At 40.5% G+C, this 13,650-nt stretch overlaps 4 protein-coding genes across 13 annotated transcripts in view; 1 reads left to right on the forward strand and 3 right to left on the reverse strand.

Annotated features, from left to right (window-relative positions):
* Positions 1-13,650, forward strand: part of Sh (Potassium voltage-gated channel protein Shaker) — a 50,482-nt gene that overhangs the window by 2,454 nt on the left and 34,378 nt on the right. For 6 of the 8 annotated variants that reach the window (XR_014179422.1, XM_081987690.1, XM_081987692.1 and 3 more), the window contains exon 3: positions 10,995-11,201. Coding sequence is in view for 7 of the 8 variants with exons in the window: in XM_081987690.1 (XP_081843816.1) it covers positions 11,068-11,201 (134 nt within the window). In the remaining variant the exon portion in view is untranslated. Of the gene's footprint in view, positions 1-10,340; positions 10,937-10,994; positions 11,202-11,736; positions 11,787-13,650 lie in introns of those variants that run through there. The other 2 variants (XM_081987691.1, XM_081987698.1) reach the window with 2 other exon arrangements.
* Positions 119-2,499, reverse strand: LOC145734397 (uncharacterized). 2 transcript variants are annotated; one of them, XM_081987710.1, is made up of 6 exons: positions 1,950-2,499; positions 1,392-1,896; positions 1,080-1,341; positions 776-960; positions 624-726; positions 119-273 (listed from the first exon to the last, which is right to left on the reverse strand). In XM_081987710.1, the coding sequence occupies exons 1-6, from the start codon at positions 2,278-2,280 to the stop codon at positions 163-165; spliced, it is 1,497 nt and encodes a 498-aa protein (XP_081843836.1). In that variant the 5' UTR covers positions 2,281-2,499; the 3' UTR covers positions 119-162. The 2 variants fall into 2 exon arrangements, with proteins under 2 accessions (XP_081843836.1, XP_081843835.1); XM_081987709.1 differs by having other exon boundaries at positions 776-963; positions 1,950-2,489.
* On the reverse strand, positions 2,925-3,959 carry LOC145734406 (uncharacterized). Its single transcript, XM_081987727.1, has 4 exons — positions 3,718-3,959; positions 3,508-3,664; positions 3,107-3,452; positions 2,925-3,050 (listed from the first exon to the last, which is right to left on the reverse strand). Exons 1-4 carry the CDS (start codon positions 3,892-3,894, stop codon positions 2,957-2,959), a joined length of 774 nt encoding a protein of 257 aa, XP_081843853.1. The 5' UTR covers positions 3,895-3,959; the 3' UTR covers positions 2,925-2,956.
* LOC145734625 (uncharacterized) lies at positions 5,246-9,135 on the reverse strand. 2 transcript variants are annotated; one of them, XM_081988106.1, is made up of 9 exons: positions 8,947-9,135; positions 6,854-7,667; positions 6,556-6,798; positions 6,351-6,504; positions 6,087-6,299; positions 5,871-6,033; positions 5,692-5,818; positions 5,523-5,634; positions 5,246-5,471 (listed from the first exon to the last, which is right to left on the reverse strand). In XM_081988106.1, exons 1-9 carry the CDS (start codon positions 8,960-8,962, stop codon positions 5,349-5,351), a joined length of 1,965 nt encoding a protein of 654 aa, XP_081844232.1. In that variant the 5' UTR covers positions 8,963-9,135; the 3' UTR covers positions 5,246-5,348. The 2 variants fall into 2 exon arrangements, with proteins under 2 accessions (XP_081844232.1, XP_081844231.1); XM_081988105.1 differs by having other exon boundaries at positions 6,556-6,804.

Genomic DNA, 13,650 nt, shown 5'->3' on the forward strand with positions numbered 1-13,650 from the left:
GCTGATGCAATATTCCGTGCAGTTTCTTTCGAGCCCACGGGCCGGAAGGGCGGCTATTTTTAGGGCCCCCGACTTAATTGGAAATGTCAGTCTTAAAATAATTTTCGATACCCAGTAGTGGTTTGCTTATATGTTTATTGGGAGAATGAATTCGGAACAAAGTTATTTCTTCTTTCCTTTACCTTTGCCCTTGCCCCCTTTACCGCCCCCTTTGGCTTTCTTGCCGCCACCATCTTCAGGACCCGCATCCTGGGGGTCCCATTGAGTTTCCACCTGAAAAATATTAAAATTTTCTGACTTCACCTCGTATTACAAATAATAACTCAAAGTTGACTGAATATAAAAAGTGTTTGCTTGTACTTAAGCAAATTATACTAGTAAGGCAAAATTGTTGATAATTTTATAATGATACAGGGTTAGCTATTATCATATCAGCAACGTTGCCACATTTCTTCAAAGTTTTCCATCAAGAAGAAATGTATTTGACTTGACTGACATTGCATAGACAAACAGGCTTTGGCTGAAGCAAACAATACTATTTCATACATTATTCAAACAGTGGCACGTTTGTAACATAATAAAAGCCCATTTTATGGGCCATATAACAGCGTAAAATGTTATACCGTTTCTTTTTTAGGTAGAGGTTTCAATGGTGGCCCTTTAGGAGTTTGCAATTCCAACTCCAGATTGTTCTTCTTGTCTAGTCCTTCGCTCTTTTTCCCAATCCTATAAAAACAGCCCTTAAAATCTGTTTTTGTTCAATTTTAAAGTCAACCTCAGAATGAATGTTTCCTTGTTGGGATCGGAAAACTCGGTAAATTGGGTTCCATCCGGGGCAGTGTACACTGGTGGATTGATCACCACGTTGTTGCCGTCCGTTCCCCCGGCACCCGGGGCAGCGGTTCCCATTCTGAACGAGAAGGGACTGTTTGGGGATGCTCCAGGTCGCATGGCAAAGGCCTGCTTAATTTCAATTGCAAAATCAATAATGTTTTATAAACGATTCAATTGGATTTAATCGTTTTTTATTGGTAGGGCTCCGAATGACTAGACCAACAGATTATTTGATTTTAACCAACCTGTTGGGTGTTGGTACCGCCGCAAGTGCAATCGTCTGGAGCGTTGGGATCCACTTGTTCTGCCTTCCCCTTGTCTTTGTGCACCCTTATGGTCAACGAGTTACCACCCATGCTGGCGCCAATCTCTTGGTAATTACCATCGGGGGTGGGTGCACCTGCTTGCCCCATGGGTGGCATTCCCATGCCTGTGGGCGGCAAACAAGCTGCATCAGGGTTGTAACCGCATTCGTTGCATGGTGTCACCATGGCTTGGGATGTTGGACTGAAATTCAACACTAAGTGTGACAAGAACACTAAAATGGGTGAAATTACTTGAATCCAAATTGAGGCGGGGCCATTGATTGGGGATAACCACCCCCTATTTGGGTTTGGGGTTGGGACATATCACAAGGTCCAAACGGACAATCGTAACCCCCTGATGGTGCTTGAGGTGAGCTTGGTTGAGCTGCGGGTGGGTCACATGGTACTTGAGGACACTTGGGATTGTACCTTCTGCCTCCATTTGGTTTCTTCCCCATTTCGCCTCGACCGTCCTCTCTCTTCTTGCCCGCTTTCTTGTAACGATACAAGCTTTTGCCCTCTTTATCTTTGAACAATACACTTTTGTCATCCAGATTCATTTGGAATTGCGTCACTATCAGTTTTCCAAAGCAGGACATTCGGATGTAAACGCTGATTTTTCCTATGAGATTTCCCTGGGAGTCGTTGACGTCAAAGACATCTTTCAGGGTTTTGGCAGTGGGGGAACTACCATCCGACAGCTCAACACTACTGATCAATTCGTTGAACAAATTTGCTATGCTTATAATCGAACCACCTGGAAGTTATTATTGGTTGGTCACCTGGGGGACATTAAGGATGGTACAGTACCTAGCTCGACTTTTTCAGGCAACCACCCCGGTTGCATTTTCTTGGTGACCGAAACGCAAATATCGAACTGTTCAGTACCAGCGGCCGCTTGTTCAGGACTGAGGGAGAACAAACAACTTTTCCCGCTTTTTACAGTTTCGCGATCGCCTCCCTTCATGTCCCTTTTGGGATTGAAATCGGCCTCGCACACGTCCAAGGGCGCATTGTCCAGGAACTGAAAGGACACGCACGTTTCGCCTGGGGGAGCGTCGCATTCGCATTTCTTATCCAAGGTGACGCTGTCCACCAAGAACTCCAGCAAAAACAGATTTTCAGTGACGATTTTATCCATATTTTCCTAGTTCCAGACTCGGAATGCCGTAACGGAAGATTTTGATACTCTTGTCTTAGTAGAGTGACGTTTTGATGACGGATTGAAAATTGTCAGGTAAGTTGGGATGGTTTTTGGTATACAGGTGCAATTTAAGTTAGTTAAGGCTTAACACACACGTTAAGTCTATCCCGCCTCTATACAGGTGTGGTAAATCCAAAAGCGACCATAGGAAAACCGTGTAACTGACAGAGAAACGTAGGTAATTGCATGCGCGGGAGAAAGACAGAAAACGAAAAAAATATCAAGTAGGCCATATTTTTAGCGCACTGTTGCCAAACGCCGGAAGTAAGTTTGTCGAGGGTATTGAATACTTACGGCGTTTGGCAACAGCGCGCTAAAAATATGGCCTACTTGATATTTTTTTCGTTTTCTGTCTTTCTCCCGCACATGCAATTACCTACGATTCTCTGTCCGTTACACGGTTTTCCTATGGTCGCTTTTGGATTTCCAACACCTGTATATCAAAACTTTGGTTAGAGTAGTGTCAAATCCAATGTCATCTGTCATAAGTCATCAAGATTTAAAAATGGCCGCATTCATAAGAACAATTAGTTTACCACCACTTGAGTTTACCATAATTTTTTTCATGTGTAATTTCAAAGTTTCTTCTAATATTTTATTATTAGAGAATTAACTAAATAAACTTTTTGGGTGGGAATTTAATGTCAGGAGGTGGATAGCGAGTGTAGTAATAGTTGCAAGCTTCATTTTTGAAAGGTAGTCCCACTCTAAAATAGAAATTTTAGTTAGCTGCTCTGTATATTTGAAAGTATAAACAGCATACAATTGCATATCGTATTTCCTTCTGCAAGGATCGTCCACCACCACTGCAGTAAGACAGGGTTCGGCAGCCCAACGCGCTACACCATCTCCCGACGTTTCGGTTTGGCTAAGAACATCCTCGGGGTTGTAACTGCTCCAACCGTCCGTTTGGTTTTTTCGCCACCAGAATGGTGGCTTTGCTTTACAGTCTAGATCTTGGTGATGTGGGACTCCCTGCATTTTTAAGGGTTTTTTCGATAATAATTCTGATTGGTTGTACTCTAGCAAGCATTTTTTGCGTAGTTTCTGCAAACGTTGCTCCTCCAAGCACACCAATTCATATTTATACGATCGGTTGAACACTTTTTCTATTTAAAAAAAAAAACTAAGGAAACATTATGGCAAGTATTTTTAGGGAATTACCCATGTGTCTTAGGGCTGGATTGTAACTGTCAAACTGGACGTTGTACTTGTTGAACGTGTCGTGTATGAAAAAGTCGTCCACACCAGGAGATGGTACCCACATGGCCCTGGCTTCCTTCACCCGTTTCTCCACAATCTGAGGGCTCAGCCCTGTCAACTGCAAGTCCTTTGTTTAGTTATAACAACTTGAATGGTCCGGGTAAAACATACCTCTAAATTATGGGGGGTTTCCCCTTCTTGGTACTCGATAGGGGCACAGAACAGTCCCAATGTGGTTTGCGTGACTCGGGGCTCCGAATCGGGGGTGAATTGGGCCGAATCTGTTTGCAGTTTGGGGACGCGTTTGAGCTCATAGTCTTTCGGAGGGTACGGGGGAGAAGTAAACATTTTTTTTTTTTGACTATAGTATTTGACACGAATGTGACGTTTGTTGCTTTACTAGTCACATTCAAAACATTCTATTATTATTATTATTACATTGTTACGTCATCGCACTTTGATTTTTCCTATTAGTCTGAGATTCTTGTGTTAAACTTAAATTCTTGCAAATTCTAAACAAATTTAGTTTTAGAGGATAATTTAGCTAGGCAGTCACGTGACTTAGAGTTTTAAGAACATTTATAGAATCCTCATCAAATTTGTTATTAAATAACCTGAAAAAAAAAACTGATTTGGTACAGTAAGGTAGAAAAACGCTGTCAAAGTTTGAACTGTCAGAGAAACAGTTTGAAAGGACAGTCAATGACAAAATCGCCTGTAAAACCCACTTGCAGTAAGAAAATGACAGTTTTAAGCACATTTTTAGAATCCTTATTAAATTTCCTATCCCATAACATGAAAAACACTACAAAATTTGGTAGAGTAAAGTAGAAAAGCGGTGTCAAAGGTGGAATTGCCGTAAACACAGTTTGAAAGAACAGTCAATGACAAAATCGCCTGTAAAACCCACTTCCAGTATGAAAATGACAGTTTTAAGCACATTTTTGGAATCCTCATTAAATTTCCTATCCAATAACCTGAAAAAAACACCACAAAATTTGGTACAGTCAGGTAGAAAAGCGGTGTTAAAGTTTGAACTGTCAGAAATCTAGTTTGAAAGGACAAAATTGCCGGTAAAACTAACTTTGAGTAAGAAAATTACTGTTTTAAGTACATTTTTAGAATCCTCATTAAATTTCCTATCATCCTATTATTTCCTAGTATATAAAATTACTACTACTTATTATTGTAATATAAAAACAGGAGAACGGTAGACCTGGCAACATTGGGGGGCACTCTGTCACTCCATATGATAATTTGGGAGATTATTTTTTTGTATTCTTTCTTCCATTGAATTATTATAGTCAATTGGCCCGCCCTGAGTGTAATATGGGAAACAACATGGAATTGCTGACGAAAACAGTATATACAGGGTGCCCCTCAACGTTGTCTTTACAACGCATATTAATCCATAAGTTGATAATTACAGAGCTACAGGGCGGCAAAGTTAAAAATCAATTTTTAATCGTAGTTTCTATACCAAACCATTTAAAAATATGAAATTAGGTATCAGTAGAGGTACTATAGAAATAGAGATTTAAACAAGACAGACTTACAGAAAGAAAAGTATAAGCTAAAGGGAGACAAGGAAAGAAATTTCCTATCTATTCCCTTACAGAGTTCCATTGCAGGGGGTTTTCCGAGAGAGCGTTGTAAAGACCGTTCAGGGACACCCTGTATAACAACAATAAAATCACTATCATACAAATCATTTATTTTGCTTAGTTTATAACGAACAAATTTACAATTCCCTAATTTAGGAGTCTACAGAATATAACCATCTTAAATAGTTTGATTTTGAATCACAGCGCCATGTTTCGCCCCTCAATCGAAATGTCCACTGCTCTCCTCGACTGTTTCAGACGTTTCCCGTCCAGGAAGTTTTTGTAGTGTTTCTCGAAACGATTCATCCCTTTTTTCGTTTGCTGTCAAAGTTCTATTAAAAAGAGCAACGATGATGCATTAAGGAGTCTTACCCTGCTTATGTCAACTTCTGACTTCCACTTGGGCCTGACCAAGTAGTCTTTGCTGGACGGTACTGGTACTCGGGCCCTCGACACCCATCCTTTGTCTCCGGGTCGTAAAGGCCTTTGAAACAAAAACCTTTATACACTGTTTCAAGTGAAAAATGGTTAACACACTTACTTTCCGTCTGCGTTCAAGGCTTTAGCCAGTTCTTTACGCTCTTTTTCTGCTTGTTCCTCGGCAGTCTTGCGCCGTTTGCTTCCCATTTGTTCGATATCGCGCTGGAGACGCTCCTCCTTACTCAACGCTGCAATTACACACTCAAACTAACCTCAAACTGAAAGAAAACTATTACAAACCTTTAAAGTCGGTGGATAAGTTGAAAATTGGTCGGGCCCATTCGCTAATAAGTCTGCCCGCTTTCTCCTTGTTCTCTTTTGTTTCTTTGGGGTGCTTGTATAAGTACATCACAGCTTTGCCGATTCCCGATTGTTTTAACGTGTGCTGGTCAACTGGTGGAAACTAACATTTTTTTTATTATTATTATTAGATAATCAATTTGCCACAAATGTTACCTCAGAAAGGAGCTTCAAAATACTTTCTCTAACTTGTAGAGAGGGCATAGATCTGTCAGGCATGGGGGCCAACCAATCAGTTAATACGCTCAACACGTTATGCTCGATGAAAGCTAATTGTAGATCGTGTTTTTTCAATTGTGACATCACTTTTCCGAGCATCGCGATTTTTTTAGTGGCCGGTTTGTGTTCCTGGTTCAATCTGCGGTCCTCCTGCAATATTTCACGTGAGTAACGTGATTGTTAACTTACTTCAGAACTAACGTCGGCAGCGTTCCGCATATCCGCCAATAACTGGGCTATGATATCGTCGTTGTCGTTGATTATGTCGATATCTTTGCGTTTTCTCCTTTTGGACTGTTCCTCCCGCTTTTTCTGTAGCATCAAATCAAAATCGGACATTCCTTCGCTGTTATGCCTGAAGAGAAACCGCTCAAATACAATTCAAAACGTTTTTCTAACCACTTACGAGTTGGGGTCCACTCCTTCATCGGAATCGTAATCGTCAGCAGGTGGTGGAGCGGGAGTTTCTTCAACGGCTTGGACTTCCCCAGGCTCGGCCTCTCCCGACGGTCCGGCCTCCTCCTCTTCGTTGTCACTGTCCAACACTTTTTGGATTTTCGGTTTTGGCGCCCCCTCCACGTTTTCATCCTCAGAGTCCGAGTTTAGTGCCCGTTTTCGGTTTGATGTTCCTTCATCGTTTGACCTCGATCTAGACCTGTACATTTCACAGTTAAATCAGCTGAAAAATGTTTTTTTAAACATACCTGGACTTTCTGGAATCAGATTTGGATCTGGATCTAGATCTCACCGATCCCGATCGACTTCTGGACCTAGATTTGCGACTGCCGCTGCGCGATCTCGACCTAGAACGGCTTGCGGACCTGGACTTTCTGCTTGCAGCACTTCCCGATCTTGATCTTTTGGCTGAACCACTTCTGGACCTTGATCTTCTGCTGCTTCCACTTCTCGATCGGCTTCTAGACTTACGAACGCTGCCACTCCGGGATCTGGATCTATCGCTGCGTTGACTCGACCTAGACTTTGATCTACGACTGTGACGGCTTCTAGCAGATCCGCTTCTGGACCGTGACTTTCGATTACTCCCTACCGATCCACTTCGTGATCTTGACCGTGATTTTCTGTCATTTTTAGCCGATCCACTTCTGGATCTAGACCGTGATTTCGCCGGGCTTCCACTTCTAGATCGTGCAGATCCACTGCCTGATCTTGACCTGTTACTGCCTACGCTGGATCTGCTACGCGACCGTGATTTTCTGCTTGTATCACTTTTGGCCGATCCACTTCTGGAACGAGATTTTTGACTCTTTCTGCTTTCAACACTTTTGGCCGAGCCACTCCTGGATCGAGATTTTCGACTCTTTTTGCTTGAATTGCTGCGCGATCTTGATCGTGAACGATCGCTAGCATTGCTGTGAACCGATTTGCTACGGGAACGAGAACGCCTCGGTGATTCTCCATTGGTTTTGGGCGATTTTGGTTCACCAATCGAATGGTTAGACTCAGCTGATGGTGATCGTGATTTGGTGGTTGACTTTGACTCGTTTAAATCAACACTTTCTGAAAAATCAATTTAGTACCCTCAACACTTAATACCCTGAATTTCAACATTTTCTATCTTGTTTTAATTAAACAAATTGAATGTAATGTACTCCTCAAAAATAATTACTCAGTAAATACATGCAAAAGCCTCTAGACATCTTAAATTCACATTCTATCATCAATCTTAAGTCACAGCTTAAGTTTTTAAGGTAGGAACAACAGCTATTGTCAATTCAAATAACGTCAGATTATCTACAGGCCTCTACAAGTGTCTTAAACCCACCCAGACTTGTTTTAAATTGTCAGAGGCTTCTAGGACTGTTTTGAATGTGCCAAAGACCATTAAATGCTACCGAAAACTTTCTGAGCCTTCTACAAATGTCTTAAACCTTCCCAGAGATGTTTTAAATTGTTAGAGGCATTTAAGACCATTTTGAAAGTTCCATAGACGTCTAACTGGACTTGTTTTTTGTTGGTATTTATGACACAACAGTCAGAAGTCACTGAACAGACTATATTAATGAGACACTGTATATTTTGTTTGACTTCAACTCACAACTTCAGTCTACAATTACAACAACTTGTAGCCTTTTTGATTGGCAAGTTTAGTGCAAAACTAATGTATCTCTATCCTGCCTTATTAGATGTTATTGAAATAGTATGGCAATACACTGGTTTTGCAGTAAACATGTCAATCAAAACCACCATAACTAGTCCTAGTCCAGCTGTTTATATGTAGTAGAGTATGTATTCTTCTCCCTTACAAACAGTTGAGCTAGGACATTCAGGAGAAAAGTACCATATACAGAGCAAGACAAAATGAATAAAGAGGAGATAACACCAAATAACTAAAAAGTTGTTTCCTAAAAGCCTGGTGCACAGGACTAGTGTATTTGAGGCATATTTTCCAAATACACCAGTCCTGTGCACTGGCTTAACAATAGCTTTTGAACACAAACCACATATTCTTAGGTTAAGGTTGTTAACTAACCAGTTATTGATTGTGAACAGCAACCCATAAATGCAGGTGGCTCAAACCAGTTCAGAATCATAAACCAAATCAAAACTACTGTACTTAAATTAGATTTCTCTCAATTCTAGACACATTTTATAAACATTTAAGGTTGTGATTTACTTGGGGTCTTAAGTGAGGATGCTCTAGGGCTTCCAAACCAAAACAACACTTCCTCAAAGCCTTTACTTACGTTTGCGACATTACTAAGGGCTGAGGGATTGTAAAAACACATGCAACAAAGGTTTGGGCCCCAAAAAAAGCTTAAAAATCAAAGGGGCTTACCTGTTTCTGTCTCCATATTAACAGCCTCGCGATTGCACAACTAGGACAAAGATTCGACCCACACTTGTTCTACTATTAGAGTTTTACAGTTCTGCTAGCCGAAACCCCAAATACAGTGATTAAATAAAACTAGGAAATAAAGCCATCACCCATCTGCAAATTTTTGTTTTTTTACTGAAAATGGCGCTGTCAAAACTGTCAGTAGTAGTGCCGTTGACAGAATTGACACTCGCATGACAGTAAATTTCACCGTAATGTTGTCGATTAAGTGTAGATGGCGCTGACAACATTTTCAAGTTCTGGAATCGAATTAAAGAACAGGCATTAAAACAGAGCCCGATCACGAACCGTAAATTAAATGCTCTACATGCGATTTCGTTGTTTTTGTCTGTTATTAATTGCGTGTTGCAGGCACAGCGCCCGTATAATTAAAGTTTCGATTTTTCATCACAAAAGTTGGCGCACCGGTCGCGGTAATTCAATAAAAGTCTGTTTGAACTGCGCCATTCACTTGTTTTTTCCCGTTCTCCTTTACCCGACCTGTAGACAGTGTCAAAGTTTGTAATAAATCTGGCAACAGGGTGATATTTTAGAGATTTATTGCTTATACATTGGAATAGATTTAAACCACCACATTTTTCATACAAAAAGTGTTCAGAACAGTTTGATTCTGACAACCTGAATTATACTACGCTTTTTAGTGTATTTAATTATTATTTTTACGTTGAACATTTGCGGTATTTGCAGCAGCGCCCTCTTTAGTCGATTCAAGCATTTTTAAAATCACTGACAAGGAAAGTGGAAGCGGCAACGCCGGACGGTTATGCAGGTGTGCTGCTGCCGCATCCTCCTGAATTCTGAATTTATTATTGTTGAGACGTTCTGCGTCATGCGGACAAAAACGCCATTTAATCAAGTTAATGTGTGAGGAATCGGTCTTAATAAAACCGGCCTAGTTCGTATATTATGACCAAATTTCAAGGTTTTCCGTCACTGAATCCACCATATTAAACGCGTATTTTATGGGGTAATTCAATCTGTTATAGTTGTCAAGTTTAATTGCAAGTAACTGAGACAGTTACCGGTCTGAGTTGTATGAGCAGCCAAGTAATGAAAATTATAAGGAAATAGTCAAAAGACTAATTTGACAGTTGCATCTATAATGTCATAAAACTGTCAAATGACATCATATAATATGGAGGTTTAAAAGAAAAGTGTAAGACAGCTGATTACCGCATAGAAACCTTTTGGACAATACGACAGAGAAATCTGGCCAACACTGTAAAACGTTGTTATAGTCAGGAGGGCCGCATTGGCCCGACGCAGACGCTTTGACGTTTCCGGGACGGCGTCGCGACGCTCTCCACATTAGTCGCAACGCCAACTCGACGTCGTCAGGAACGGGACGTCATCGCACGTCGCACTCCTCTGCGGGACACCTGTTGGCGGGAAAATCTGCGTAATGCGGAGCGTGCGAGACGGAACCATTGGCGCGAGACGCGAGTGCGAGAGAGATGCCGATATTCCCCGCCGTTTGCGTACGTTTCTTCAGTAGAAAGTCGGTCGGGGAAAAACCAAAAGGTTTTAGTTTGGATTACTTGATGCCAAACTATCTGAAGAAGAAACGAAGACTAAAAATGTGGTGAATGTGGAGACAAATTTTGATTAAATACAAGGCTGAGATAGAAAAGATATACTCTCTTCCAACTATCACTTTTAGAGGGAGTTACACGAGATTTAAAGGCCAATTTTCTTCGATAGCAATATAAGTCAGTGGTAGTTCATTTGCTCAAAAAGATGCGTTTACACCAAGTAAACTAGTATAAAAATAAGCTTAAAAATCGATTCCTCTTGTTAAAAGGTTAAATACCAACAAAACGGCCTGAAAGCTTTGCCTTTCGGCTACAATAATTAAATTCTTCCATTTTTTTAACGTTACAATTACTATTACTAGTTAGTGCCGTTTACATCGCAATATACCCACAAATCAGTGAGTATGGGTTTTGACCCGGCCAAACCGAGGTAACTGACCAATATTACGTTTACAGATCGCGAGCGGGAGGAAAAAAACGGAATTTTCTGATCAAATCAAGGAGGAACGCGGGGTAATGATCTGCAATCATGACGATGTGGCAGAGTGGGATGGGGAGCCACGGGGGCAAAAACAACGCCTGGCTCAAACTGATGGGGATTATGCACAAGGAGCGACGTCATCACGATTCTGGACCTGGCAGCACCGATCGGACACTTAGCCAGTAAGTATCCCACAAACAGTTAAATTAAAAAAAAAATTGACTTTTCTGGGTGCCATAATGTCGATTTAGCCAAAACCGCAAAATCAATTTCAATTTTCCAACTTTCCACCGCAACGTCTGCTAACTTTTGCCCTCTCGTTTACGATACTCTAAAACACCGATTCGACAATCGAAGGGTTAAAAGGGCTTTAAACTAATCCCCTGATCGGATTAACCTTATCGGTTACGTCCGGTGTTGTTCATTATTCCAATTAAGGAGGCTGTAGTATCCTCCTCTAGGGAAATGTCCCGGAAACGCCTTCTTCAATTACCTACAAGCCAATGTTTGTTAAAGTCACCTGACAGGTTAAAATTATTATATTTATATATGGCAACACTGCATATATTAAAAAGACAGATCTGACTTTAACGAATCAAAAGTGTACAACCCTGACAGATAATCATTGAAACGTCAAAGATTTAAAAGATTCCAACTGCTCCAAAGTGTTTTTGGGTTTTTCTTTTTTTGATTTTAAACTTTGTTTTGTGTCTGTGTTATGGAAAATTATTAATGGAAAAGGATAGAACTGTAGTGGGATGGCACGGGTACGTTTTTGCACAAAGTCTATTTTTAGTGTATTATCGACCTTTTGCGGTCATATTGGATAACCCAACCGCATATTGATAACAGCAAAGAAATTACATATTATTGTTAATCCAAAACCGACCATAAGAAAACGTGTAACTGACAGAGAAACGTAGATAATTGCATGCGTGGGACAAAGACAGTAAACGAAAAAAATACCAAGTAGGCCATATTTTCAGTACGCTATTGCCAAAATCCAATACCGTCGACATAGATTTTGGCAACAGCGTACTGAAAATATGGCCTACTTGGTATTTTTTTCGTTTACTGTCTTTGTCCCACACATGCAATTATCTACGTTTCTCTGTCAGTTACACGGTTTTCCTATGGTCGGTTTTGGATTTACCACACCTGTATACAAAACTGCGTTACAGTCTAAACTTCATCACTTCCATGAGTGCCAAATTTAGCCCAAGTAAATGTTTACGAGTTCCAACTTGGTGTATACCAATTAAAACATTCGATTGTCCTATAAATCACAACATTAGAGATTTTTATGAGCTTTACCAAACTTTATAGCCTCATCAGGTGCGGAAAACTAACCAGACCGATTAAATCATTAACGCTAAACACCTTAATTAGGCAAGTGAGTTGAAACGGACGCTAATAATGTGACAAACGCCCCGTTTAGTTTGTCCAGTCTGGCGTAAATGACGTACGAGCCGGTGTTGCGGTTTACACAAACTCCTCTGATTATGTGCTGTCAATTCAATTAGTATTTCATTTGGATCACATTCTGCTCTTTATATTAAACGATAACATTCCTTTTAGTGACATCTGTGCAAATAGAAAATCCGCTCTTGTGTATTGTCCTGCTTAAGGCCAACTCGTAAATCAAAGATGACTTGAAATATACGTTCGTATGTCGGAAGGGTAGTTCCAATTTATTCTCAACTTTATGAAATTCGTTAAAGTTTTTCTCGGAAGGCGGTTAATTTACTGGAAACTCGAACGTTTACCGCTGTCGTTTTGTTGATTCCAATTTATTCGACACGGAGAGTCATTAATGAATTCAGCTGAAACCATTTTATTTAACGACCGCCATTTTTTTTTCGTTTAAACTATCAGTGTACAACCCTGACAGCACCGCAGCAACCCTGGATCACGTCACATCTGTCGTTAATGTCAAAATGACAATGCGCCGTTAGGAGGTTAGGAGTTTTATTATGTTATTATAGGATTTTCTTGTTTTTTTTTACTTTTTCACTGTAATAACCGGGTGTATGCAGTGCATTTTTTGTAGTTTTCAACGTTTACCGTACTAGGAAGTTCAAGTGTTTCATATGGGTTGAAAATTTCAAGAATTGGCTGGTCCAAACCAATGGCTGGTATGTTTAGTCATCTCTAGTAAGTCCTAGTTTTGGGTAAATTCTTTTGAGCCCCTTTTCAAGGTGCACAACCATTTTCTACACCTTTAAAGCAGTACAGTATACGTGTTATTGAGGTTATTTTGTTTGCATTCTAGTTTAAAACGAAGATAGGAGACGAAACTCCCCTTGTAAACGGGTAATTGAAGTGGATCGGTGCCAACTTCAACTTTACGGCAACTCTTCAATATTTCAAACGACAATAACGAAAAAAGAGGGCTTTGATTCCCTCAATCCTGCAACCGAGACGGTAATTTGACTTTTTTGTTCTTAATCGAGCGGATAAATGGGACTTGTTTAGATTGGATTTTCCTCAAGTTATGAGGGGGTTAGGGAGGGTGTAACACTTTAGGTAATTAATTCGTAGTCTGGTTTGAAAAACGAACACAAAAACTCAATTTAACCGCGAAAAAATCCATTAATCTTCGAATCATCATGCAAATGGCGGTCGCCCAAT

The sequence above is a fragment of the Ips typographus genome, linkage group LG10, assembly GCF_016097725.1.
Source record: "Ips typographus isolate SLU linkage group LG10, UJ_Ityp_2.0, whole genome shotgun sequence".
Taxonomy (NCBI): Eukaryota; Metazoa; Arthropoda; class Insecta; order Coleoptera; family Curculionidae; genus Ips; species Ips typographus.

What these genes read in the sequence shown, in the direction of transcription:
- LOC145734406 (XM_081987727.1), bottom strand. Translation starts at nt 3,894, where the DNA reads ATGTTTACTTCTCCCCCGTACCCTCCGAAAGACTATGAGCTCAAACGC. An exon ending in AAACCCCCCATAATTTAGAG is followed by an intron (nt 3,665 to 3,717) that starts GTATGTTTTACC and finishes AAGGACTTGCAG; the next exon opens with TTGACAGGGCTGAGCCCTCA. An exon ending in AGGAAATACGATATGCAATT is followed by an intron (nt 3,051 to 3,106) that starts GTATGCTGTTTA and finishes TTTCTATTTTAG; the next exon opens with AGTGGGACTACCTTTCAAAA.
- LOC145734397 (XM_081987709.1), bottom strand. Translation starts at nt 2,280, where the DNA reads ATGGATAAAATCGTCACTGAAAATCTGTTTTTGCTGGAGTTCTTGGTG. An exon ending in GCCTGAAAAAGTCGAGCTAG is followed by an intron (nt 1,897 to 1,949) that starts GTACTGTACCAT and finishes AATAACTTCCAG; the next exon opens with GTGGTTCGATTATAAGCATA. An exon ending in GCGGTACCAACACCCAACAG is followed by an intron (nt 964 to 1,079) that starts GTTGGTTAAAAT and finishes ATTGAAATTAAG; the next exon opens with CAGGCCTTTGCCATGCGACC.
- LOC145734625 (XM_081988105.1), bottom strand. An exon ending in TCTGATTCCAGAAAGTCCAG is followed by an intron (nt 6,805 to 6,853) that starts GTATGTTTAAAA and finishes TGAAATGTACAG; the next exon opens with GTCTAGATCGAGGTCAAACG. An exon ending in GCCTTGAACGCAGACGGAAA is followed by an intron (nt 5,635 to 5,691) that starts GTAAGTGTGTTA and finishes TTTGTTTCAAAG; the next exon opens with GCCTTTACGACCCGGAGACA.